This window comes from Salvelinus alpinus, chromosome 19 (assembly GCF_045679555.1).
Source record: "Salvelinus alpinus chromosome 19, SLU_Salpinus.1, whole genome shotgun sequence".
NCBI lineage: Eukaryota > Metazoa > Chordata > Actinopteri > Salmoniformes > Salmonidae > Salvelinus > Salvelinus alpinus.
This window is the reverse complement of record NC_092104.1, coordinates 2,704,077-2,728,687: the sequence shown is the minus strand read 5'-3', so window position 1 is coordinate 2,728,687 and position 24,611 is coordinate 2,704,077. Positions and strand designations below refer to the sequence as shown.

Here is a 24,611-nt window from a genome sequence, read left to right as displayed (position 1 = left end):
ATTCGATATTCACAAATATTTACTGGCAAAACAAACAAGAGGAGGTTTTCATGGGAACATTCCTGGGAGCCTCCCGTCGAAACGTTCAGGGAACTAAAAAATAAATAAAACAACCCTTTTTTAAATTATTTTGTTTTAGCTTGGGTTAATGGACAGTGTCTTTCTGCTGGAGGGTACGAGATGGAGGGAGGGATGGAGGGAGGGATGAAGGGAGGGATGGAGGGAGGGGTGGATAGGTGCTGATAAGCCGGGTGTTGACTGTACCTCTCTCCCACTAGGCTAGGGCTCTGTGGAGTTGGTACCAGCATGCCCCTCATAGCATTAGGGTAGAGGAGTTGGGACATGTTGAGAGATGGCGAGCAGGCACCTCCATGTCTCCCGTCAGGGGTTTCCATCGGAGTGAATCGGACACACGGCTAATGTCAGCATCACTGAAACAACACGGGGTGAAATGTCAACGGAGGACACACACACACACACACACACACACACACACACACACACACACACACACACACACACACACACACACACACACACACACACACACACACCGTTATCGGTAACATTTCACATGGAAGTACTCTTTTAGTACCGGTTTATAAAGGGTACTTAAAGTGTCACACAGATATGGTTTTAATACAAATGGAGTAGAATATCCTCAAGGACTATGATCTTTTAGTTTTACTTGTAGTTTTATTGAGTCATTTGTGTTCTTGTTGGCTGACCAGCTGTGTACATTATAGTAGTAGGGTGGAGTTAACTAACAGCTGTGTACATTATAGTAGTAGGGTGGAGTTAGCTAACAGCTGTGTACATTATAGTAGTAGGGTGACGGTAGCTAACAGCTGTGTACATTATAGTAGTAGGTTTAAGTTAGCTAGGCTGCCATGTTCCAGTGGGCTGCCATGTTCCAGTGGGCTGCCATGTCCCAGTAGGCTGCCATGTTCCAGTGGGCTGCCATGTTCCAGTAGGCTGCCATGGTCCAGTGGGCTGCCATGTTCCAGTGGGCTGCCATGTTCCAGAAGGCTGCAATGTTCCAGTAGGCTGCCATGTTCCAGCGGGCTGCCATGTTCCAGTAGGCTGCAATGTTCCAGTAGGCTGCCATGTTCCAGAAGGCTGCCATGTCCCAGTAAGCTGCCATGTCCCAGCGGGCTGCCATGTTCAAGTAAGCTGCCATGTCCCAGTAAGCTGCCATGTTCCAGTAGGCTGCCATGTCCCAGTAAGCTGCCATGTTCCAGTAAGCTGCCATGTCCCAGCGGGCTGCCATGTTCCAGCGGGCTGCCATGTGCCAGCGGGCTGCCATGTTCCAGCGGGCTGCCATGTTCCAGTAAGCTGCCATGTTCCAGTAGGCTGCCATGTCCCAGTAAGCTGCCATGTTCCAGTAGGCTGCCATGTGCCAGTAAGCTGCCATGTTTCAGTAGGCTGCCATGTTCCAGTAGGCTGCCATGTCCCAGCAGGCTGCCATGTTCCAGCGGGCTGCCATGTCCCAGCGGGCTGCCATGTTCCAGTAGGCTGCCATGTTCCAGTGGGCTGCCATGTTCCAGTAGGCTGCCATGTCCCAGCGGGCTGCCATGTTCCAGCGGGCTGCCATGTTCCAGCTGGCTGCCATGTTCAAGTAGGCTGCCATGTCCCAGCAGGCTGCCATGTCCCAGTATGCTGCCATGTTCCAGCGGGCAGCCATGTCCCAGCGGGCTGCCATGTTCCAGCTGGCTGCCATGTTCCAGCGGGCTGCCATGTTCCAGAAGGCTGCCATGTTCCAGTAGGCTGCCATGTTCCAGTAGGCTGCCATGTTCCAGTAGGCTGCCATGTCCCAGAAGACTGCCATGTTCCAGTAGGATGCCATGTTCCAGTAGGCTGCCATGTTCCAGTAGGCTGCCATGTTCCAGTGGGCTGCCATGTCCCAGTAAGCTGCCATGTTCCAGTAGGCTGCCATGTTCCAGAAGGCTGCCATGTCCCAGTAGGCTGCCATGTTCCAGTAGGCTGCCATGTTCCAGCGGGCAGCCATGTCCCAGCGGGCTGCCATGTTCCAGCGGGCTGCCATGTCCCAGCGGGCTGCCATGTAAAAGGATGTCTTAAAACTTTCTCTAATGATCAGAAGAGTGTTCATCCGTCTGCGCTGGGCATGCCAAGTCCCGGCTCCACCATCTCCATGGCATTTATTAAACTGTCCCCCGTCATGTCTAACAAAGCCCTGGGACAATGCGGCTTCGGGCTCTCCAGCATTTTAATGTTCTTTTTTTTTTCTTCATGGATTCCATCGATGTTGTTAAATGAAAGAGAAACATCCCCTCCTTTTATGATGCAATTAGTGCTTTCAGAGGAAGCAGTGCAAAGGCTTCTGGGAAAGGAAGGTTTTGTTTTCCGCATTATCAACGGGGTCAGAGCTGTAGGCGGTCCCGGGAAGAGAAGACCCCTATGTTCCCCTGTAAACAGACCCAATCAACAACGCCAAACTACACCAACAGCTAATCGCACCAGCCAGTCGCCACATAATGGAATGTGCCAGGGCATCTGAGTGCACAGCATGCATCTCAAACATAGCTCCAAGAGCCGCTAACAACATGTATCTTAAACATGGCTCCTAAGAGCCACTAACAGCATGCATCTCAAACATGGCTACTGAGTCTTGTCGCTATACTTGGACAGTCATGTTGTTAGAACAATAGCTCCATGTCAAAATCAAAATCCAACTCTATTTGGCACATGCTTGGTAAACAACAGGTGTAGACTAACAGGGAAATGCTTGGTAAACAACAAGGTGTAGACTAACAGTGAAATGCTTGGTAAACAACAGGTGTAGACTAACAGTGAAATGCTTGGTAAACAACAGGTGTAGACTAACAGTGAAATGCTTGGTAAACCACAGGTGTAGACTAACAGTGAAATGCTTGGTAAACAACAGGTGTAGACTAACAGTGAAACGCTTACTAACGGGACTTTCCCAACAACGCAGAAAGAAAGATAGAAAAGGTAGGTATGTACATATAGGTAGGGGTACAGTAACTAGGCAACAGGATAGATAATAGACAGTAACAGCAGTATACTATAGGTAGGGGTAAAGGATAGATAATAGACAGTAACAGCAGTATACTGTAGGTAGGGGTAAAGGATAGATAATAGACAGTTACAGCAGTATACTGTAGGTAGGGATAAAGGATAGATAATAGACAGTAGCAGCAGTATACTGTAGGTAGGGGTAAAGGATAGATAATAGACAGTAACAGCAGTATACTGTAGGTAGGGGTAAAGGATAGATAATAGACAGTAACAGCAGTATACTGTAGGTAGGGGTAAAGTATAGATAATAGTGGTTACTATTGGTTAACTATTTAACTAACTATTTAGCAGTCTTATGGATTGGGGGGTAGAAGCTGTTCAGGGTCCTGTTGGTTCCAGACTTGCATCGGTACCACTTGCCCTGCTGTAGCAGAGAGAACAGTCTATGACTTGTGTGGCTGTAAAATAATAGTGAAGACATCAAAACTATGAAATAACACATGTAATCATGTAGTAACCAAAAAAGTGTTAAACAAGTCAAAATATATTTTATATTTGAGATTCTTCTAATAGCCACCCTTTGCCATGATGACAGCTTTGCACACTCTTGGCATTCTCTCAACCAGCATCACCTGGAAAGCATTTCCAACAGTCTTGGAGTTCCCACATATGCTGAGCACTTGTTGGCTGCTTTTCCTTCACTCTGCAGTCTGACTCATCCCAAACCATCTTAATTTGGTTAAGGTCGGGGGATTGTTTGAGGCCTGGTCATCTGATGCAGCACTCCATCACTCTCCTTCTTGGTCAAATAGCCCTTACACAGCCTGGAGGTGTGTTGGGTCATTGTCCTGTTGAAAAACAAATGATAGTCCCACTAAGTGCAAACCAGATGGGATGGCGTAATGTTTCAGAATGCTGTGGTAGCCATGCTGGTTAAGTGTGCCTTGAATTCTAAATAAATCACAGACAATGTCACCAGTAAAGCACCACACCTCCTCCTCCATTCTTTACGGTGGGAAATACACATGCGGAGATCATCCGTTCACCCACACCGCGTCTCACAAAGACATGGCGGTTGGAACCAAACATCTCCAATTTGCTCGTGTTTCTTGGCCCAAGAAAGTCTCTTCTTCTTATTCCTTTAGTAGTGGCTTCTTTGCAGCAATTCGACCATGAAGGCCTGATTCACACAGTCTCCTCTGAAAAGTTGATGTTGAGATGTGTCTGTTACTCTGTGAAGCATTTATTTGGGCTGCAATTTCTGAGGCTGGTAAACTCTAATGAACTTATTCTTTGCAGCAGAGGTATCTCTGGGTCTTCCTTTCCTGTGGCGGTCCTCATGAGAGCCAGTTTCATCATAGCGCTTGATGGTTTTTGCAACTGCTTTTGAAGAAACTTTCACAGTTCTTGAAATGTTCCGTATTGACTGACCTTCATGTCTTAAAGTAATGATGGACAAAACAGAGTTGCTTGTTCTAGGTCCCAAGAACCAAAGAGATCTTCTGTTGAATCTGACAATTAATCTTGATGGTTGTACATTCGTCTCAAATAAAACTTCGAAGGACCTCGGCGTTACTCTGGACCCTGATCTCTCTTTTGACGAACATATCAAGACTGTTTCAAGGCCATCTACGTAACATTGCAAAAATCAAAAACTTTCTGTCCTAAAATGATGTAGAAAAATGTATCCATGCTTTTGTCTCTTCTAGGTTAGACTACTGCAATGCTCTACTTTCCGGCTACCTGGATAAAGCACTAAATAAACTTCAATTAGTGCTAAATACGGCTGCTAGAATCCTGACTAGAACCAACATTTTTTATCATATTACTCCAGTGCTAGCCTCTCTACACTGGCTTCCTGTTAAAGGCTAGGGATGATTTCAAGGTTTTACTGCTAACCTACAAAGCATTACATGGGCTTGCTCCTACCTATTTTTCCGATTTGGTCTTGCCATACATACCTACATGTACGCTACGGTCACAAGACGCAGGCCTCCTTACTGTCCCTAGAATTTCTAACAGCTGCAGGCAGGGCTTTCTCCTATAGAGCTCAATTTTTATGGAAAGGTCTGCCTACCCATGTGAGAGAAGCAGACTCGGTCTCAACTTTTAAGTCTTTATTGAAGACTCATCTCTTCAGTAGGTCCTATGATTGAGTGTAGTCTGGCCCAGGGGTGTGAAGGTGAACGGAAAGGCACTGGAGCAACGAACCGCCCTTGCTGTCTCTGCCTGGCCGGTTGCCCTCTCTCCACTGGGATTCTCTGCCTCTAACCCTATTACAGGGGCTGAGTCACTGGCTTACTGGTGCTCTCCCATGCCGTCCCTAGGAGGGGTGCGTCACTTGAGTGGGTTGAGTCACTGACGTGATCTTCCTGTCTGGGTTGGCGCCCCCCCTTGGTTTGTGCCGTGGCGGAGATCTTTGTGGGCTATACTCGTCCTTGTCTCAGGATGGTAAGTTGGTGGTTGAAGGAATCCCTCTAGTGGTGTGGGGGCTGTGCTTTGGCAAAGCGGGTGGGGTTATATCGGATGGGGCCATAGTGTCTCCTGACCCCTCCTGTCTCAGCCTCCAGTATTTATGCTGCAGTAGTTTATGTGTCGGGGGGCTAGGGTCAGTCTGTTATATCTGGAGTATTTCTCCTGTCTTATCCGGTGTCCTGTGTGAATTTAAGTATGCTCTCTCTAATTCTCTCTTTCTCTCTCTCGGAGGACCTGAGCCCTAGGACCATGCCTCAGGACTACCTGGCCTGATGACTCCTTGCTGTCCCCAGTCCACCTGGTCGTGCTGCTGCTCCAGTTTCAACTGTTCTGCCTGCGGCTATGGAACCCTGACCTGTTCACCGGACGTGCTACCTGTCTCAGAGCTGCTGGTTTCAACTCTCTAGAGACCGCAGGAGCGGTAGAGATACTCTGAATGATCGGCTATGAAAAGCCAACTGACGTTTACTCCTGAGGTGCTGACCTGTTACACCCTCAACAACCACTGTGATTATTATTATTTGACCCTGCTGGTCATCTGTGAACATTTGAACATCTTGGCCATGTTCTGTTATAATCTCCACCCGGCACAGCCAGAAGAGGACTGGGCCACCCCTCATAGCCTGGTTCCTCTTTAGGTTTCTTCCTAGGTTCTGGCCTTTCTAGGGAGTTTTTCCTAGCCACTGTGACACCTGCATTGCTTGCTGTTTGGGGTTTTAGGCTGGGTTTCAGTACAGCACTTTGAGATATCAGCTGATGTAAGAAGGGCTATATAAATACATTTGATTTGATTTGATGGACTGTTGTCTCTCTTTGCTTATTTGAGCTGTTCTTGCCATAATATGGACTTGGTCTTTTACCAAATAGGGCTATCTTCTGTATACCACCCCTACCTTGTCACAACACAACTGATTGGCTCAAACGCATTAAGAAGGAAAGAAGTTCCACAAATTAACTTTTAAGAAGGCACACCTGTTAATTGAATTGCATTCCAGGTGACTACCTCATGAAGCTGGTTGAGAGAATGCCAAGAGTGTGCAAAGCTGTCATCAAGGGGGGCTATTTGAAGAATCTCAAATATAAAATATATTTTGATTTGTTTAACACTTTTTTGGTTACTACATGATTCCATATGTGTTATTTCATAGTTTTGATGTCTTCACTATTATTCTACAATGTAGAAAATAGTAAAAATAAAGAAGAACCCTGGATTGTGTAGGCGTGTCCAAACCTTTGACTGGTACTGTCTTTGGAAATTGATCAGCTGGCCTACAAAAGGGCGGTGGCCCACGAATCGGCAGTTGCCCATCCCTCGTTTACATACAAGAATCATGAAACCTCTAACACAAAACAATAATTTGACTGAAAATATTTTTGAGTGACCTAACTTGCTTACCACTTTTTACATGTGGTTTCTTCCTTCACAGACTCCATGAAATTATGACCTCTTCCTAAATATCTGGTCAAATGATTCATTTTGTGTATGGTTTCCTAGAAACAAGGGTCTCTCAAACCCCCCCCCCCCCTCCAATTTGGCTCACTTCCACCATTGTCCCCTAACCGTTCCTTCATTATTGTCCATAGCTATCCGCTAGTCTGAATTTATAATTTAATAATGGTAGAGAAAGGAGAGGAGGTGATTTTGGGGGACGCAGCTCTTTAAGAGAACAGAGGAGACTTCTATGACATCACAATGGACCGACCGCGTTCAAAAAGGGGGAAGTACAGAAGATTTCTCCCACATCTGTTGTTGACCTAAATGGGTGAGGTAAAGCCTGGCAGTAGCAGTGCCAGATGGGCCAGCGTCCACCCCACTCTAAGCTACAGATGCTAATGTGAAACGTTAGGAGGACTAACAACTGCAACGCTACACCCATTATGACACACGCAGAACCAACAAAACCGGTGATGTGGAAAGCATCCCTGTGTTTCATACCACTTGAAGCGCTGTCCAACTCTCTCTGCGGACCACGCACGGTGTTGTATCGTAGCTAAGGAGAACCATTAGCGATCGGACGGTCTGACTGAGCTCAGACTTTCACAACGGCACTTCACACACACACACACACACACACACCCTCACTGCACCAACTCAACAACCGGGTTGAATTGTAAAGACAAACATTTCCCTTTACTACCCATGTTGATGTAAACATGGGATTTGTTTCTAACTAATCATGTCTCCCAGGTGGAGGTAGTCATGATAATAAACAGAGTGCTGGAGAGTCTGGAGGCCATTTTGAAATGCAAACCTCATGCGTCTGGAACAGATCTGCACCACTGTTTTAGTCAGTCGGTCCTGGTCTGATGCCTCCTGTATCCACCTGTAGTCTGACTAACTAACAGGCAGCAGTTCGGCCACTCAGGAGCAGGAAACTGAGCGACGGAGAGAGAGAGGGGAAGGTTTGCACGGCAACACTATCGATCGGGAACAGCGGGCAGACACAGTCAGGGGGGGGGGGGGAGTTTAATGTACGCCCAAGTATCTCCGTTTTCGTTTTTTCGACAGTGCGTGCACCGACCACGACAACTCAGCACTCATCTGTGTGGAACTCAACAGCTCTGTACCGCGGCTCACTAGTGTCCCCCCCTGTGGTTTTATGGGAACTAAGTTTACCAAACGAGGGCATGTGTTCCATCTTAGGATGTGGCGTTGCACATGGACCAATCAGAAATGAGTACTAACCTCGGGACAGCGTTCTAAGGATTTGTGTTGGCGTGATCAACAGAGGAATCAGAGATGACCGTCCGCTACCACAGGAGATCTCTCTCTCTCCTACGTAAAGGTCACACAGGTCAAACCCTAACCTTAATCAGAGTAGAATGTGGATGATGCTTTATATCCACGTAGTTCAGAATCAGAGGTCAAGAGGTCAAGACGTGAAGAAGCAGGATATGCAAAAATGAAGGACTGTACTCATGACCTTCATGCCTCTATTTCCAGCGGACTCCACTTCATTGACGACAAGCTGCCACTCTTCCTCAATAATGGACGTACATTAATTACACCGTTTCTGATAGCGTAGTATTGACCCTCTGCTTCCTGCTAGATTCCCTCTCATGAATCCTTTCTAAACAACCAAGCCAGTCTGCTGGTTAAAACAGCCACTTCCACAGTCTCAATATGCTCAAAGTATTTACGACAAATGTAGCCAAGAAGACTTACTTTCAGTAATGAATACATTTTAGTTAAAAAAAAAAAACATGTTTTCAAGAAAATATCTTGATTTACGACCACCGTTATCACTTACGGCGTCATCGTCCACACTCTGCTATTACTGGAAGAGAACTGAGAAAAGTGAAGGAATTCAAGGCTAGTTCTCACTCTCCACTGCTTTAGTCAGCTCACAGCGGGTCCTTCTTCTTGTTGTCTCGGTAACACGTCAACAAGCAGCTGGTCCACATGGCAACAAAGTACTGTAACGTTGGCAACGCTCGACAGCGAGAGAGCCAGTAATCCTAGATCCGTCTGAAATGGCACCCTATTCCTCACATAGTGCACTACTTTTGACCAGATCCCTACGGTATATAGTGCACTATGTTTGACCAGATCCCTACGGTACATAGTGCACTACTTTTGACCAGATCCCTACGGTATATAGTGCACTACGTTTGACCAGATCCCTACGGTACATAGTGCACTACTTTTGACCAGATCCCTACGGTACATAGTGCACTACTTTTGACCAGATCCCTACGGTACATAGTGCACTACTTTTGACCAGATCCCTACGGTACATAGTGCACTACTTTTGACCAGATCCCTACGGTATATAGTGCACTACTTTTGACCAGATCCCTACGGTATATAGTGCACTACTTTTGACCAGATATAGTGCACTAGTTATGACCGGGGGCCCAATCCCTATATAGTGCAAAACTTAAGAGTACACTATATAGGGATTAAGGGGCCATTTGGGACGCAAGCACTACTATAGTTACTTCTCCCTCTAAAATAGTGATTCACTGCAGGCTGCATGCTGCTCTGGTCCATGAACATGGGATATTGGCTGAACTGTGTCAGAAATATTTAGAATTCTCTGCGGTGTTGACAAGCCTGCCAGGAGTAACCGGCCAAGTCCAGACCCATCGTACTTTATAGACTCGGCTATGATTAAGACCTTTATCATCTGAATTGTTCCAGAAACTGTTCAACAACAACCAGGACTTCGGTTCATGTCTGTCAAACATTATATAGTATTTACTTTTTTTTTTTTGTCCCCCCCCCCAAAAAAAGAAAATGGAGATAATTGTTGTCCCTCAATAGAGGGTGCCTGAAACAGGGTCTCTGTTGTGCCAGGGGATTGCTGTGTATACCCGCTGATCTGAAGCCTAACTCTGAGAGCCGTGCAAACATGGTTCTGTTACTAGGGCAATGTGTTATCCCACCATTCATTACTATTAATGGGCCTTCATAGAAAAAGCCAATCAATAAGGTCATTGATGTATTTTATTTGAAGTTTGACGTAGTTTATCACGACAAATCTGATCTGCTTAACTATAAATGGCCTTATTGAACTCTCTGATCTGTTCTATTCAACTATAATTGGCCTTGTCGAACTCTGATCTGCTCAAACATAAATGGCCTTATTAAACTCTCTGATCTAATCTGTTCAACTATAAATGACCTTGTTGAACTCTCTGATCTGCTCAACTATAAATGGCCTTGTTGAACTCTCTGATCTGCTCAACTATAAATTACCTTATTGAACTCTCTGATCGGATATGCTCAAATGTACATTGTCTTATTGAACTCTCTGATCTGCTCAACTATAAATGGCCTTGTTGAACTCTACGATCTGCTCAACTATAAATTACCTTATTGAACTCTATGATCTTCCCTGCTCAACTATAAATTGCCTTATTGAACACTCTTATATGATCAACTATAAATTGCCTCATTGAACTCTCTGATCTGCCCTGCTCAACTATAAATGGGCTTATTGAACTTGCTGATCTGATCTGCTAAACTATAAATGGCCTTGTTGAACTCTCTGATCTGCTCAACTATAAATGCTCTTATTGAATTCTCTGATCGGATCTGCTCAATTGTACATTGCCTTGTTGAACTGTCTGATCTGCTCAACTATAAATGGCCTTATTGAACTCTCCTTTATAGACATCCAAGTATTAATTCCTTCATTCATTTAACAGGAATCAATTATAAAAGTCCTTATTGAACTCTCTGATCTGATCTGCTCAACTATAAATGGCCTTGTTGAACTCTCTGATCTGCTCAGCTATAAATGGCCTTATTGAACTCTCATTTATAGACATCCACGTATTAATTCCTTCATTCATTTAACAGGAATCAATTATACAAGTCCTTATTGAACTCTCTGATCTGATCTGCTCAACTATAAATGGCCTTATTGAACTCTCTGATCAGATCTGCTCAAATATATATTGTCTTTATAGTCTCAACTATAAATGGCCTTATTGAACAGTATATACTTGCTCTGCTCAACTACAAATGGCCTTATTGAATTTGCCGATCTGCCATGCTCAACTATAAATGGCCTTGTTGAACTCTCTGATCTGTTCTATAAATAGACTATTAATAGATTGCAATCTGAGTTTTTACAAGTATGCAAATTGAAGGAAAGTAAATTATTGTTTTTCTTCTTCTGTCCTTTACAGAGGAACATCTCGGACTTCCTGTTAAACGAATGAATGAATGAATCGATACTTGAACCCGTGGATCATCGGTAAGTGCTTTAAATTCTATATGATATCGAGGCTAGACTGGTACCTGTTTCAAACAGCCTCCTTTGATGACTTTATAAAAAAATACATTGAATGTTATTTAACTAGGCAATTCAGTTAAAAACAAATTCTTATTTACAATGACGGCCTACCGGGGAACAGTGGGTTAACTGGTCTAGGAACAGTGGGTTAACTGGTCTAGGAACAGTGGGTTAACTGGTCTAGGAACAGTGGGTTAACTGCCTTGTTCAGGGGCAGAACGACAGATTTTTACCTTGTCAGCTCAGGGATTCGAACTTGCAACCTTTCGGTTACTAGTTCAACAGCTCTAACCGCTAGGCTACCCTGCCGCATGGATATCTAACTACCCCTAAATGAACTGCCTATGTCTGAGGGAGGACAGTTATTAACTCATTATCAAGGTATTTATTCTCCTTGGGAAAATGTCGTCCTGGACTTTTTCAACTGGACAATAAGTCTGTCATCTTTTATACTGTTATATATGAAAACATTAGCGATAGCTAAGATTTAGGAGGCTCTGTGGCTTTATAAATAACATTTAAGACGATATGGTTTCACCACCTCCCTCTACCTTTTTCCTGGAACGAAAAAGCAGCTCTTGGAGGTGGAAAGGGAGGGAGGGAGGGAGGGAGAGAGAGGGAGCTAGAGAGAGAGGGGAGGAGAAGGAGAGAGAGAGAGGAGAGAACGAGAGAGAGAGAGAGTTAGATGGAAGCCTGCTCGGACTTCTCTAAAGTATAATTAATTCCCGGAGGAGCGATGGGGTGCTCTAATTCTGAATGTCCATGTAAAACGCAGCGGAAAATTAAACATGAGTTTGGCTGTGTGGACAGCCCCCACAACCCCTTACCCCCACAACCCCTTACCCCCACAACCCCCACAACCCCTTACCCCCAAAACCCCTTACCCCCTTACCCCCACAACCCCTTACCCCCACAACCCCTTACCCCCACAACCCCTTACCCCCTTACCCCCACAACCCCTTACCCCCTTACCCCCACAACCCCTTACCCCCTTACCCCCACAACCCCTTACCCCCTTACCCCCACAACCCCTTACCCCCACAGCCCCCACAACCCCTTACCCCCACAACCCCTTACCCCCACAACCCCTTACCCTCACAGCCCCCACAACCCCTTACCCCCACAGCCCCCACAACCCCTTACCCCCTTACCCCCACAACCCCTTACCCCCACAGCCCCCACATCCCCCACAACCTCTTACCCCCGCAGCCCCCCACAACCCCTTACTCCCTTACCCCACAACCCCTTACCCCCTTACCCCCACAACCCCTTACCCCCACAGCCTCTTACCCCCACAGCCCCCACAACCACTTACCCCCGCAGCCCCCACAACCCCTTACCCCCACAACCCCTTACCCCCACAGCCCCCACATCCCCTTACCCCCACAACCACTTACCCACGCAGCCCCCACAACCCCTTACCCCCACAACCCCTTACCCCCACAGCCCCCACATCCCCTTACCCCCACAACCCCTTACCCCCACAGCCCCCACATCCCCCACAACCACTTACCTCCGCAGCCCCCACAACCCCTTACTCCCTTACCCCACAACCCCTTACCCCCTTAGCCCCACAACCCCTTACCCCCTTACCCCCACAACCCCTTACCCCCACAACCCCTTACCCCCTTACCCCCACAACCCCTTACCCCCTTACCCCCACAACCCCTTACCCCCTTACCCCCACAACCCCTTACCCTCACAGCCCCCACATCCCCCACAACCCCTTACCCCCACAGCCCCCACATCCCCCACAACCACTTACCTCCGCAGCCCCCACAACCCCTTACTCCCTTACCCCACAACCCCTTACCCCCTTAGCCCCACAACCCCTTACCCCCTTACCCCCACAACCCCTTACCCCCACAACCCCTTACCCCCTTACCCCCACAACCCCTTACCCCCTTACCCCCACAACCCCTTACCCCCTTACCCCCACAACCCCTTACCCCCTTACCCCCACAAATCAAATAAAATTTATGTATATAGCCCTTCGTACATCAGCTGATATCTCAAAGTGCTGTACAGAAACCCAGCCTAAAACCCCAAACAACAAGCAATGTAGGTGTAGAAGCACGGCGGCTAGGAAAAACTCCCTGGAAAGGCCAGAACCTAGGAAGAAACCTAGAAAGGAACCAGGCTATGAGGGGTGGCCAGTCCTCTTCTGGCTGTGCCGGGTGGAGATTATAACAGAACATGGCCAAGATGTTCAAACGTTCATAAATGACCAGCATGGTCAAATAATAATAATCACAGTAGTTGTCGAGGGTGCAGCACCCCAGGAGTAAATGTCAGTTGGCTTTTCATTAAGAGTATCTCTACCGCTCCTGCGGTCTCTAGAGAGTTGAAAACAGCAGGTCTGGGACAGGTAGCACGTCCGGTGAACAGGTCAGGGTTCCATAGCCGCAGGCAGAACAGTTGAAACTGGAGCAGCAGCACGGCCAGGTGGACTGGGGACAGCAAGGAGTCATCATGTCAGGTCGTCCTGAGGCATGGTCCTAGGGCTCAGGTCCTCCGAGAGAGAGAAAAAAAGAGAGAAAGAGAGAATTAGAGAGAGCATACTTAAATTCACACAGGACACCGGATAAGACAGGAGAAGTACTCCAGATATAACAAACTGACCCTAGCCCACCGACACATAAACTAAAGCAGCATAAATACTGGAGGCTGAGACAGGAGGGGTCAGGAGACACTGTGGCCCCATCCGATGATTCCCCCGGACAGGGCCAAACAGGAAGGATATAACCCCACCCACTTTGCCAATGCACAGCCCCCACACCACTAGAGGGATATCTTCAACCACCAACTTACCATCCTGAGACAAGGCCGAGTATAGCCCACAAAGATCTCCGCCACGGCACAAACCAAGGGGGGGGCTCCAACCCAGACAGGAAGATCACGTCAGTGACTCAACCCACTCAAGTGACGCACCCCTCCTAGGGACGGCATTAAAGAGCACCAATAAGCCAGTGACTCAGCCCCTGTAATAGGGTTAGAGGCAGAGAATCCCAGTGGAGAGAGGGCAACCGGCCAGGCAGAGACAGCAAGGGTGGTGTGTCGCTCCAGTGCCTTTCTGTTCACCTTCACACTCCTGGGCCAGACTACACTCAATCATAGGACCTACTGAAGAGATGAGTCTTCAATAAAGACTTAAAGGTTGAGACCGAGTCTGCGTCTCTCACATGGGTAGGCAGACCATTCCATAAAAATTGAGCTCTATAGGAGAAAGCCCTGCCTCCAGCTGTTTGCTTAGAAATTCTAGGGACAATTAGGAGGCCTGCGTCTTGTGACCGTAGCGTATGTGTAGTTATGTACGGCAGGACCAACTCGGAAAGATAGGTAGGAGCAAGCCCATGTAACGCTTTGTAGGTTAGCAGTGAAACCTTGAAATCATCCCTAGCCTTAACAGGAAGCCAGTGTAGGGAGGCTAGCACTGGAGTAATATGATCACATTTTTTGGTTCTAGTCAAGATTCTAGCAGCCGTATTTAGCACTAACTGAAGTTTATTTAGTGCTTTATCCGGGTAGCCGGAAAGTAGAGCATTGCAGTAGTCTAACCTAGAAGTAACAAAAGCATGGATTAATTTTTCTGCATCATTTTTGGACAGAAAATTTCTGATTTTTGCATTGTTACGTAGATGGAAAAAAGCTGTATGTTCGTCAAAAGAGAGATCAGGGTCCAGAGTAACGCCGAGGTCCTTCACAGTTTTATTTGAGACGACTTTACAACCATCAAGATTCATTGTCAGATTTAACAGAAGATCTCTTTGTTTCTTGGGACCTAGAACAAGCATCTCTGTTTTGTCCGAGTTTAAAAGTAGAACGTGTTTCCTTGTGTCTGAAACACAGGCTTCTAGCGAGGGCAATTTTGGGGTTTCACCATGTTTCATTGAAATGTACAGCTGTGTGTCATCCACATAGCAGTGAAAGTTAACATTATGTTTCCGAATGACATCCCCCAAGAGGTAAAATATATAGTGAAAACAATAGTGGTCCTAAAACGGAACCTTGAGGAACACCGAAATGTACAGTTGATTTGTCAGAGGACAAACCATTCACAGAGACAAACTGATATCTTTCCGACAGATAAGCTCTAAACCAGGCCAGAACTTGTCCGTGTAGACCAATGTGGGTTTCCAATCTCTCCAAAAGAATGTGGTGATCGATGGTGTCAAAGGCAGCACTAAGGTCTAGTAGCACGAGGACAGATGCAGAGCCTCGGTCTGACGCCATTAAAAGGTAATTTACCACCTTCACAAGTGCAGTCTCGGTGCTATGATGGGGTCTAAAACCAGACTGAAGCATTACCCCTTACCCCCACACCCCCTTACCCCCTTACCACACAACCCCTTACCCCACAACCCCTTACCCCCTTACCCCCACAACCCCTTACCCCCACAGCCCCCACATCCCCTTACCCCCTTAACCCCGCAGCCCCCACAGCCTCTTACCCCCACAACCCCCACAACCCCTTACCCCCACATCCCCCACAACCCCTTACCCCCACATCCCCCACAACCCCTTACCCCCGCAGCCCCCACAACCCTTAACTCCACAACCCCTTACCCCCACATCCCCCACAACCCCTTACCCCCACAGCCCCCACAACCCTTACCCCCACATCCCCCACAACCCCTTTACCCCCGCAGCCTCCAACACCCCTTTACCCCCACAGCCCCCAACACCCCTTTACCCCCACAGCCCCCAACACCCCCTTACCCCCGCAGCCCCCAACACCCCTTACCCCCGCAGCCCCCAACACCCCTTTACCCCCGCAGCCCCCAACACCCCTTTACCCCCGCAGCCCCCAACACCCCTTTACCCCCGCAGCCCCCAACACCCCTTTACCCCCGCAGCCCCCAACACCCCTTTACCCCCGCAGCCCCCAACACCCCTTTACCCCCGCAGCCCCAACACCCCTTTACCCCCGCAGCCCCCAACACCCCTTTACCCCCGCAGCCCCCAACACCCCTTTACCCTCGCAGCCCCCAACACCCCTTTACCCCCGCAGCCCCCAACACCCCTTTACCCTCGCAGCCCCCAACACCCCTTTACCCCCGCAGCCCCCAACACCCCTTTACCCTCGCAGCCCCCAACACCCCTTTACCCCCGCAGCCCCAACACCCCTTTACCCTCGCAGCCCCCAACACCCCTTTACCCTCGCAGCCCCCAACACCCCTTTTCCCCCGCAGCCCCCAACACCCCTTTACCCCCGCAGCCCCCAACACCCCTTTACCCTCGCAGCCCCCAACACCCCTTTACCCCCGCAGCCCCAACACCCCTTTACCCTCGCAGCCCCCAACACCCCTTTACCCTCGCAGCCCCCAACACCCCTTTTCCCCCGCAGCCCCCAACACCCCTTTACCCCCGCAGCCCCCAACACCCCTTTACCCCCAACACCCCTTTACCCCCAACACCCCTTTACCCCCGCAGCCCCCAACACCCCTTTACCCCCGCAGCCCCCAACACCCCTTTACCCTCGCAGCCCCCAACACCCCTTTACCCCCGCAGCCCCAACACCCCTTTACCCCCGCAGCCCCCAACACCCCTTTACCCTCGCAGCCCCCAACACCCCTTTACCCCCGCAGCCCCCAACACCCCTTTACCCCCACAGCCCCCAACACCCCTTTACCCCCGCAGCCCCCAACACCCCCTTTACCCCCGCAGCCCCCAACACCCCTTTACCCTCGCAGCCCCCAACACCCCTTTTCCCCCGCAGCCCCCAACACCCCTTTACCCCCAACACCCCTTTACCCTCGCAGCCCCCAACACCCCTTTTCCCCCGCAGCCCCCAACACCCCTTTACCCTCGCAGCCCCCAACACCCCTTTACCCCCGCAGCCCCAACACCCCTTTACCCTCGCAGCCCCCAACACCCCTTTTCCCCCGCAGCCCCCAACACCCCTTTACCCCCGCAGCCCCCAACACCCCTTTACCCCCAACACCCCTTTACCCCCAACACCCCTTTACCCCCGCAGCCCCCAACACCCCTTTACCCTCGCAGCCCCCAACACCCCTTTACCCCCGCAGCCCCCAACACCCCTTTACCCCCGCAGCCCCCAACACCCCTTTACCCTCGCAGCCCCCAACACCCCTTTACCCCCGCAGCCCCCAACACCCCTTTACCCCCGCAGCCCCCAACACCCCTTTACCCTCGCAGCCCCCAACACCCCTTTACCCCCGCAGCCCCAACACCCCTTTACCCTCGCAGCCCCCAACACCCCTTTACCCTCGCAGCCCCCAACACCCCTTTTCCCCCGCAGCCCCCAACACCCCTTTACCCCCGCAGCCCCCAACACCCCTTTACCCCCAACACCCCTTTACCCCCAACACCCCTTTACCCCAACACCCCTTTACCCCCAACACCCCTTTACCCCCGCAGCCCCCAACACCCCTTTACCCCCGCAGCCCCCAACACCCCTTTACCCTCGCAGCCCCCAACACCCCTTTACCCCCGCAGCCCCAACACCCCTTTACCCCCGCAGCCCCCAACACCCCTTTACCCTCGCAGCCCCCAACACCCCTTTACCCCCGCAGCCCCCAACACCCCTTTACCCCCACAGCCCCCAACACCCCTTTACCCCCGCAGCCCCCAACACCCCCTTTACCCCCGTAGCCCCCAACACCCCTTTACCCTCGCAGCCCCCAACACCCCTTTTCCCCCGCAGCCCCCAACACCCCTTTACCCCCGCAGCCCCAACACCCCTTTACCCTCGCAGCCCCCAACACCCCTTTACCCTCGCAGCCCCCAACACCCCTTTACCCCCGCAGCCCCAACACCCCTTTACCCTCGCATCCCCCAACACCCCTTTACCCTCGCAGCCCCCAACACCCCTTTTCCCCCGCAGCCCCCAACACCCCTTTACCCCCGCAGCCCCCAACACCCCTTTACCCCCAACACCCCTTTACCCCCAACACCCCTTTACCCCCGCAGCCCCCAACACCCCTTTACCCCCACAGCCCCAACACCCCTTTACCCTCGCAGCCCCCAACACCCCTTTACCCCCGCAGCCCCAACACCCCTTTACCCCCGCAGCCCCCAACACCCCTTTACCCTCGCAGCCCCCAACACCCCTTTACCCCCGCAGCCCCCAACACCCCTTTACCCCCACAGCCCCCAATACCCCTTTACCCCCGCAGCCCCCAACACCCCCTTTACCCCCGCAGCCCCCAACACCCCTTTACCCTCGCAGCCCCCAACACCCCTTTTCCCCCGCAGCCCCCAACACCCCTTTACCCCCGCAGCCCCAACACCCCTTTACCCTCGCAGCCCCCAACACCCCTTTTCCCCCGCAGCCCCCAACACCCCTTTACCCTCGCAGCCCCCAACACCCCTTTACCCCCGCAGCCCCCAACACCCTTTACCCCCACAGCCCCCAACACCCTTTACCCCCGCAGCCCCCAACACCCCTTTGCCCCCAACACCCCTTTACCCCCAAAACCCCTTTACCCCCGCAGCCCCCAACACCCCTTTACCCCCTTTACCCCCAACACCCCTTTACCCTCGCAGCCCCCAACACCCCTTTACCCCCGCAGCCCCAACACCCCTTTACCCCCGCAGCCCCCAACACCCCTTTACCCCCGCAGCCCCCAACACCCCTTTACCCCCGCAGCCCCCAACACCCCTTTACCCCCGCAGCCCCCAACACCCCTTTACCCCCGCAGCCCCCAACACCCCTTTACCCTCGCAGCCCCCAACACCCCTTTACCCCCGCAGCCCCAACACCCCTTTACCCCCGCAGCCCCCAACACCCCTTTACCCTCGCAGCCCCCAACACCCCTTTACCCCCGCAGCCCCCAACACCCCTTTACCCCCACAGCCCCCAACACCCCTTTACCCCCGCAGCCCCCAACACCCCCTTTACCCCCGCAGCCCCCAACACCCCTTTACCCTCGCAGCCCCCAACACCCCTTTTCCCCCGCAGCCCCCAACACCCCTTTACCCCCGCAGCCCCAACACCCCTTTACCCTCGCAGCCCCCAACACCCCTTTACCCTCGCAGCCCCCAACACCCCTTTACCCCCTTACCCCCACAACCCCTTACCCCCACAGCCTCTTACCCCCACAGCCCCCACAACCACTTACCCCCGCAGCCCCCACAACCCCTTACCCCCACAACCCCTTACCCCCACAGCCCCCACATCCCCTTACCCCCACAACCACTTACCCACGCAGCCCCCACAACCCCTTACCCCCACAACCCCTTACCCCCACAGCCCCCACATCCCCTTACCCCCACAACCCCTTACCCCCACAGCCCCCACATCCCCCACAACCACTTACCTCCGCAGCCCCCACAACCCCTTACTCCCTTACCCCACAACCCCTTACCCCCTTAGCCCCACAACCCCTTACCCCCTTACCCCCACAACCCCTTACCCCCACAACCCCTTACCCCCTTACCCCCACAACCCCTTACCCCCTTACCCCCACAACCCCTTACCCCCTTACCCCCACAACCCCTTACCCTCACAGCCCCCACATCCCCCACAACCCCTTACCCCCACAGCCCCCACATCCCCCACAACCACTTACCTCCGCAGCCCCCACAACCCCTTACTCCCTTACCCCACAACCCCTTACCCCCTTAGCCCCACAACCCCTTACCCCCTTACCCCCACAACCCCTTACCCCCACAACCCCTTACCCCCTTACCCCCACAACCCCTTACCCCCTTACCCCCACAACCCCTTACCCCCTTACCCCCACAACCCCTTACCCCCTTACCCCCACAAATCAAATAAAATTTATGTATATAGCCCTTCGTACATCAGCTGATATCTCAAAGTGCTGTACAGAAACCCAGCCTAAAACCCCAAACAGCAAGCAATGTAGGTGTAGAAGCACGGCGGCTAGGAAAAACTCCCTGGAAAGGCCAGAACCTAGGAAGAAACCTAGAAAGGAACCAGGCTATGAGGGGTGGCCAGTCCTCTTCTGGCTGTGCCGGGTGGAGATTATAACAGAACACGGCCAAGATGTTCAAACGTTCATAAATGACCAGCATGGTCAAATAATAATAATCACAGTAGTTGTCGAGGGTGCAGCACCCCAGGAGTAAATGTCAGTTGGCTTTTCATTAAGAGTATCTCTACCGCTCCTGCGGTCTCTAGAGAGTTGAAAACAGCAGGTCTGGGACAGGTAGCACGTCCGGTGAACAGGTCAGGGTTCCATAGCCGCAGGCAGAACAGTTGAAACTGGAGCAGCAGCACGGCCAGGTGGACTGGGGACAGCAAGGAGTCATCATGTCAGGTCGTCCTGAGGCATGGTCCTAGGGCTCAGGTCCTCCGAGAGAGAGAAAAAAAGAGAGAAAGAGAGAATTAGAGAGAGCATACTTAAATTCACACAGGACACCGGATAAGACAGGAGAAGTACTCCAGATATAACAAACTGACCCTAGCCCACCGACACATAAACTAAAGCAGCATAAATACTGGAGGCTGAGACAGGAGGGGTCAGGAGACACTGTGGCCCCATCCGATGATTCCCCCGGACAGGGCCAAACAGGAAGGATATAACCCCACCCACTTTGCCAATGCACAGCCCCCACACCACTAGAGGGATATCTTCAACCACCAACTTACCATCCTGAGACAAGGCCGAGTATAGCCCACAAAGATCTCCGCCACGGCACAAACCAAGGGGGGGGCTCCAACCCAGACAGGAAGATCACGTCAGTGACTCAACCCACTCAAGTGACGCACCCCTCCTAGGGACGGCATTAAAGAGCACCAATAAGCCAGTGACTCAGCCCCTGTAATAGGGTTAGAGGCAGAGAATCCCAGTGGAGAGAGGGCAACCGGCCAAGCAGAGACAGCAAGGGTGGTGTGTCGCTCCAGTGCCTTTCTGTTCACCTTCACACTCCTGGGCCAGACTACACTCAATCATAGGACCTACTGAAGAGATGAGTCTTCAATAAAGACTTAAAGGTTGAGACCGAGTCTGCGTCTCTCACATGGGTAGGCAGACCATTCCATAAAAATTGAGCTCTATAGGAGAAAGCCCTGCCTCCAGCTGTTTGCTTAGAAATTCTAGGGACAATTAGGAGGCCTGCGTCTTGTGACCGTAGCGTATGTGTAGTTATGTACGGCAGGACCAACTCGGAAAGATAGGTAGGAGCAAGCCCATGTAACGCTTTGTAGGTTAGCAGTGAAACCTTGAAATCATCCCTAGCCTTAACAGGAAGCCAGTGTAGGGAGGCTAGCACTGGAGTAATATGATCACATTTTTTGGTTCTAGTCAAGATTCTAGCAGCCGTATTTAGCACTAACTGAAGTTTATTTAGTGCTTTATCCGGGTAGCCGGAAAGTAGAGCATTGCAGTAGTCTAACCTAGAAGTAACAAAAGCATGGATTAATTTTTCTGCATCATTTTTGGACAGAAAATTTCTGATTTTTGCATTGTTACGTAGATGGAAAAAAGCTGTATGTTCGTCAAAAGAGAGATCAGGGTCCAGAGTAACGCCGAGGTCCTTCACAGTTTTATTTGAGACGACTTTACAACCATCAAGATTCATTGTCAGATTTAACAGAAGATCTCTTTGTTTCTTGGGACCTAGAACAAGCATCTCTGTTTTGTCCGAGTTTAAAAGTAGAACGTGTTTCCTTGTGTCTGAAACACAGGCTTCTAGCGAGGGCAATTTTGGGGTTTCACCATGTTTCATTGAAATGTACAGCTGTGTGTCATCCACATAGCAGTGAAAGTTAACATTATGTTTCCGAATGACATCCCCCAAGAGGTAAAATATATAGTGAAAACAATAGTGGTCCTAAAACGGAACCTTGAGGAACACCGAAATGTACAGTTGATTTGTCAGAGGACAAACCATTCACAGAGACAAACTGATATCTTTCCGACAGATAAGCTCTAAACCAGGCCAGAACTTGTCCGTGTAGACCAATGTGGGTTTCCAATCTCTCCAAAAGAATGTGGTGATCGATGGTGTCAAAGGCAGCACTAAGGTCTAGTAGCACGAGGACAGATGCAGAGCCTCGGTCTGACGCCATTAAAAGGTAATTTACCACCTTCACAAGTGCAGTCTCGGTGCTATGATGGGGTCTAAAACCAGACTGAAGCATTACCCCTTACCCCCACACCCCCTTACCCCCTTACCACACAACCCCTTACCCCACAACCCCTTACCCCCTTACCCCCACAACCCCTTACCCCCACAGCCCCCACATCCCCTTACCCCCTTAACCCCGCAGCCCCCACAGCCTCTTACCCCCACAACCCCCACAACCCCTTACCCCCACATCCCCCACAACCCCTTACCCCCACATCCCCCACAACCCCTTACCCCCGCAGCCCCCACAACCCTTAACTCCACAACCCCTTACCCCCACATCCCCCACAACCCCTTACCCCCACAGCCCCCACAACCCTTACCCCCACATCCCCCACAACCCCTTTACCCCCGCAGCCTCCAACACCCCTTTACCCCCACAGCCCCCAACACCCCTTTACCCCCACAGCCCCCAACACCCCCTTACCCCCGCAGCCCCCAACACCCCTTACCCCCGCAGCCCCCAACACCCCTTTACCCCCGCAGCCCCCAACACCCCTTTACCCCCGCAGCCCCCAACACCCCTTTACCCCCGCAGCCCCCAACACCCCTTTACCCCCGCAGCCCCCAACACCCCTTTACCCCCGCAGCCCCAACACCCCTTTACCCCCGCAGCCCCCAACACCCCTTTACCCCCGCAGCCCCCAACACCCCTTTACCCTCGCAGCCCCCAACACCCCTTTACCCCCGCAGCCCCCAACACCCCTTTACCCTCGCAGCCCCCAACACCCCTTTACCCCCGCAGCCCCCAACACCCCTTTACCCTCGCAGCCCCCAACACCCCTTTACCCCCGCAGCCCCAACACCCCTTTACCCTCGCAGCCCCCAACACCCCTTTACCCTCGCAGCCCCCAACACCCCTTTTCCCCCGCAGCCCCCAACACCCCTTTACCCCCGCAGCCCCCAACACCCCTTTACCCTCGCAGCCCCCAACACCCCTTTACCCCCGCAGCCCCAACACCCCTTTACCCTCGCAGCCCCCAACACCCCTTTACCCTCGCAGCCCCCAACACCCCTTTTCCCCCGCAGCCCCCAACACCCCTTTACCCCCGCAGCCCCCAACACCCCTTTACCCCCAACACCCCTTTACCCCCAACACCCCTTTACCCCCGCAGCCCCCAACACCCCTTTACCCCCGCAGCCCCCAACACCCCTTTACCCTCGCAGCCCCCAACACCCTTTTACCCCCGCAGCCCCAACACCCCTTTAACCCCGCAGCCCCCAACACCCCTTTACCCTCGCAGCCCCCAACACCCCTTTACCCCCGCAGCCCCCAACACCCCTTTACCTCCACAGCCCCCAACACCCCTTTACCCCCGCAGCCCCCAACACCCCCTTTACCCCCGCAGCCCCCAACACCCCTTTACCCTCGCAGCCCCCAACACCCCTTTTCCCCCGCAGCCCCCAACACCCCTTTACCCCCAACACCCCTTTACCCTCGCAGCCCCCAACACCCCTTTTCCCCCGCAGCCCCCAACACCCCTTTACCCTCGCAGCCCCCAACACCCCTTTACCCCCGCAGCCCCAACACCCCTTTACCCTCGCAGCCCCCAACACCCCTTTTCCCCCGCAGCCCCCAACACCCCTTTACCCCCGCAGCCCCCAACACCCCTTTACCCCCAACACCCCTTTACCCCCAACACCCCTTTACGCCCGCAGCCCCCAACACCCCTTTACCCTCGCAGCCCCCAACACCCCTTTACCCCCGCAGCCCCCAACACCCCTTTACCCCCGCAGCCCCCAACACCCCTTTACCCTCGCAGCCCCCAACACCCCTTTACCCCCGCAGCCCCCAACACCCCTTTACCCCCGCAGCCCCCAACACCCCTTTACCCTCGCAGCCCCCAACACCCCTTTACCCCCGCAGCCCCAACACCCCTTTACCCTCGCAGCCCCCAACACCCCTTTACCCTCGCAGCCCCCAACACCCCTTTTCCCCCGCAGCCCCCAACACCCCTTTACCCCCGCAGCCCCCAACACCCCTTTACCCCCAACACCCCTTTACCCCCAACACCCCTTTACCCCCAACACCCCTTTACCCCCAACACCCCTTTACCCCCGCAGCCCCCAACACCCCTTTACCCCCGCAGCCCCCAACACCCCTTTACCCTCGCAGCCCCCAACACCCCTTTACCCCCGCAGCCCCAACACCCCTTTACCCCCGCAGCCCCCAACACCCCTTTACCCTCGCAGCCCCCAACACCCCTTTACCCCCGCAGCCCCCAACACCCCTTTACCCCCACAGCCCCCAACACCCCTTTACCCCCGCAGCCCCCAACACCCCCTTTACCCCCGCAGCCCCCAACACCCCTTTACCCTCGCAGCCCC

The 24,611-nt window shown here is 52.0% G+C and overlaps 1 protein-coding gene and 1 long non-coding RNA gene across 2 annotated transcripts; one reads left to right on the top strand and one right to left on the bottom strand.

Moving 5' to 3' along the window:
• On the bottom strand, window positions 1–8,840 carry LOC139544886 (uncharacterized). Its single transcript, XR_011668968.1, has 3 exons — window positions 8,727–8,840; window positions 265–431; window positions 1–93 (listed from the first exon to the last, which is right to left on the bottom strand). It is a non-coding gene; the product is annotated as an uncharacterized lncRNA (long non-coding RNA).
• A 2,308-nt stretch (window positions 8,841–11,148) lies between these two features.
• LOC139545990 (uncharacterized) lies at window positions 11,149–22,541 on the top strand. Its single transcript, XM_071354253.1, has 4 exons — window positions 11,149–11,183; window positions 12,324–13,042; window positions 19,290–19,811; window positions 22,393–22,541. The coding sequence occupies exons 1-4, from the start codon at window positions 11,149–11,151 to the stop codon at window positions 22,539–22,541; spliced, it is 1,425 nt and encodes a 474-aa protein (XP_071210354.1).
• Window positions 22,542–24,611: the final 2,070 nt, after the last annotated feature.

Excerpts from the sequence above, each read along its gene's own strand:
- LOC139545990 (XM_071354253.1), top strand. The coding sequence starts at position 11,149 with ATGAATGAATCGATACTTGAACCCGTGGATCATCG. Across the intron at positions 11,184-12,323 it reads CTTGAACCCGTGGATCATCG|CCCCCACAACCCCTTACCCC; the intron begins GTAAGTGCTTTA and ends TTACCCTCACAG. Across the intron at positions 13,043-19,289 it reads CACAACCCCTTACCCCCTTA|CCCCCACAACCACTTACCCC; the intron begins GCCCCACAACCC and ends TTACCCCCACAG.